Source organism: Rutidosis leptorrhynchoides, chromosome 6 (assembly GCF_046630445.1).
Source record: "Rutidosis leptorrhynchoides isolate AG116_Rl617_1_P2 chromosome 6, CSIRO_AGI_Rlap_v1, whole genome shotgun sequence".
NCBI lineage: Eukaryota > Viridiplantae > Streptophyta > Magnoliopsida > Asterales > Asteraceae > Rutidosis > Rutidosis leptorrhynchoides.
The window spans coordinates 29,086,719-29,089,762 of NC_092338.1; the positions used below are offsets into that span (position 1 = coordinate 29,086,719).

The following is a 3,044-nucleotide window of genomic DNA, read 5'->3' on the forward strand; positions in this document are numbered from 1 at the left end:
AGGATAAAGGATAAAGAAAAGAAAAAAGCGTGGGGTCAAATACGGACATTTGGGAAGGCTACCACTGCTCCTTTGCACTTTCCGGTTCCCATGTTGACATCACCCCCCATCTACCCCATCACCCTATCTCTATTCTCTAGGAATATTATTTTGTATTTTATAATACTAACAAATAATAATAATAATAATAATAATAATAATAAAAATAATAATATATACGGAGGATAAATATAGTTTTTTACGAGTAGAAAAAACATAAATAAATAAGTTGCAACTAAAATGAACACATTATTATTAACAAAAAACTAGTGAATTAATAGCTACAATTTGTTAGTTTTTCCGCAATCTATAATAAATCTTAAATCTTAAAACTAAAACTAAATACAATATCATGATAAGTTGACATGAACGCTAATATTTTTAGTGGATTTACAAACAGGGCATATGTTAACGGAAGAAGCACACCCTGTGCAAAGGCACAAATGCCTACATGGCAGCAACAACACACGCGATTCCTCCCTTCCGCATTTTTTGCACAATCTGTTATTATTGTTACTACTGCTCGTACAATTATCATTTTCAATCACTTTCTTTTCTTCATTATTGCTCTCGCAACATAATTGTGCATCTTCAGCGAACTCATCCACACAAGCAACAGTTTGTCGATAATCTTCATGAACAACTTGCTCCAGAACTTGTTTTAAATTGTTACGTAATGCGTTTGCTGTTGCTTCATTTGATTCAGCTAATTCGCGCCAGATTTGATTCTCTACACACAGTGATTTCACTTTCTCTTCTAACGCCCAATTTAATTTCGCGATTTTTACTATTTCTTCTTCTTTTGCTCTTAATCGTTTTGATATTTGTTCTTCAATCGCCGCAATTATTCTCCGTGAATTTTGCCTTCTTCTTTCTTCGATTTCCATTTTTAATTTCTCCGTCTGTAAATCATAATTTCAATCAGAATTAGGTTTAATTTTTCTCCCAAAACAGAGTTTAAAAATGAAAATTGAGGAACAGATTAATTACATGATGAGCGATGTATTGATCAATCTCTAGCTGCTGTTGTTGGATCTGTAACGAAATATCTTCACCGAGAAAGGTATAATTTCGGGACTGTTTGAGCTGATTTTGACTTTGACTGTCAACTAAGGAGATCAATGTATTGTAATCAGAAGAATCACGTGACCGCTTTCGAGAAATCGGAAGACTGCACGTGAGACCGCTTTCCGCTTTTAACGGAGCGTTATTCGCAGTGAAAGCGTTAACGGAATCAGCGTAACCGGAGCGATACATAGCGGTTGTTGATAGCGGATTAGTGACTCCATAGCTGTTAAAATTAGCAATACCGGCGGTTGTTTGGTTTTGATTATCAATGGCGGCATTTGTAATCATCATTTGAGGATGAAAAAGAGGGTGATGAGTTGCTTCAACAGCCATGATACCTGTGATTTACTGATTAATAAACTGCTGCTTCTGTATGTGAATTTGAGATTGCAAAATATTGTGAGTTTAGAGAGAGAGAGAAATGAGAGAGCATGCAAATGTAAAGCGTAGGTGAGAACTGAGAAATGGTGAAGGGTGGGGGGTTTTATTGGAGGGATTGGGTTTGCTTTTCGATGAAAGAGAAAATAATTTTTTATTTTATTATTATAATTATTATTATCATTATATTATTATTTATTTTATTATTATTATTATTATTATTATTATTATTATTATTATTATTATTATTATTATTATTATTATTATTATTATTATAACTCAATCCAATTCTTAAAAAGTACTCCGTAGTTTTTTTTTTTTTTTTTTTTTTTTCTATTTTTCAAAAATAATAAATAATAACATTAAAAATAAAATATAACGGATGCCAAAATCAATGAATGAATAAGACTGTTTAAAAGGAATTCTAGACATGGCCAAACAAACGACCAGACTACAAGTCTAAAAAACAACGTTCGTACCAACTAAGTGGAACATAATTGATTAGAATAGTATTACGAAGTACAAGTTTAACAATGCCAACAAAGAATACCCAAATAATAATCACATACAAACATAAAAAAAAAAAAAAAAAACAAAGATAATAATAGCGACATGGTTGGGAGAACGCATACCGCGACAATGACGATTCATCCCGAGCCGCCACAAAGATTTCCTAACCACCGAAAATACGGGACCAAACCCATATCTGAAACAAGATCTCCAACTGAGATATCGTCGCGTAATCCATATCTGAAGACGCCACGGGAAGAAGAAGGACTCGGTACACACCCACGGCTAACAAGTACAATCATCCAACAACATAAGCACATTGTTACTCCTTCATCCACTCCAATCAACAACGGGTGGTCCACCATAAAAGTGGTGGGCCACCCAACCGAAGAGAGGCAGATCCACACACCACCATGTATCAAACATCTCCAATGGTTACCGCCAATTAGGCAATGAACCACCAAAGTCTACCAGCGCTGGCACATGATGCCACCTATGACTGTTACAACCATCGGCCACTGCCAACGAGGCAGTGAAACCACTGGTCACCGCCGTAGCAGCTTCAACAACTCACTTGTCGAGAAATTGCACCGAGATGATGTCAATATGGAAAAGTTGTTTCAAGCAACCATAAACTAAACCAACACAAAAAAAGTGTCAATAGTTGTTTTAGTTGGACTCTTTTTTTTTTTTTTTTTTTTTAATATATAGTAGTTATTATATTAATTTTTATATCTATAAGTATTTGATGTATTACATTAATATTTATTTTTTTAAGTTACATTTAGGAATTTAAGAATAGTAGAATACATAGTAGCCATGTGATGCGTATCTTTTTCATTTGATTAAAAATATATCAATATGTAAATAAATAAAATTTCATTCTCGAAGAAGACAAATATTTTTACTTCGCAAATAAGTGATTTATCTTGATCTGTTTTCACTCTTTCTCTGACCACTGATAAATATGTTGCTAGTTATTTTTAAACTTCAAACTTTTGTTAGATTATCATGATATCAACCAACAAGCTATTGTGGGAAACGGGAAG

The 3,044-nt window shown here is 33.5% G+C and overlaps 1 protein-coding gene across 1 annotated transcript; it reads right to left on the reverse strand.

Moving 5' to 3' along the window:
• Positions 1-268: 268 nt before the first annotated feature.
• On the reverse strand, positions 269-1,544 carry LOC139853150 (probable BOI-related E3 ubiquitin-protein ligase 3). The gene is made up of 2 exons (XM_071842526.1): positions 1,030-1,544; positions 269-941 (listed from the first exon to the last, which is right to left on the reverse strand). Exons 1-2 carry the CDS (start codon positions 1,438-1,440, stop codon positions 390-392), a joined length of 963 nt encoding a protein of 320 aa, XP_071698627.1. The 5' UTR covers positions 1,441-1,544; the 3' UTR covers positions 269-389.
• Positions 1,545-3,044: the final 1,500 nt, after the last annotated feature.

Excerpts from the sequence above, each read along its gene's own strand:
- LOC139853150 (XM_071842526.1), bottom strand. The coding sequence starts at position 1,440 with ATGGCTGTTGAAGCAACTCATCACCCTCTTTTTCATCCTCAAATGATG. Across the intron at positions 942-1,029 it reads ATCAATACATCGCTCATCAT|ACGGAGAAATTAAAAATGGA; the intron begins GTAATTAATCTG and ends TATGATTTACAG.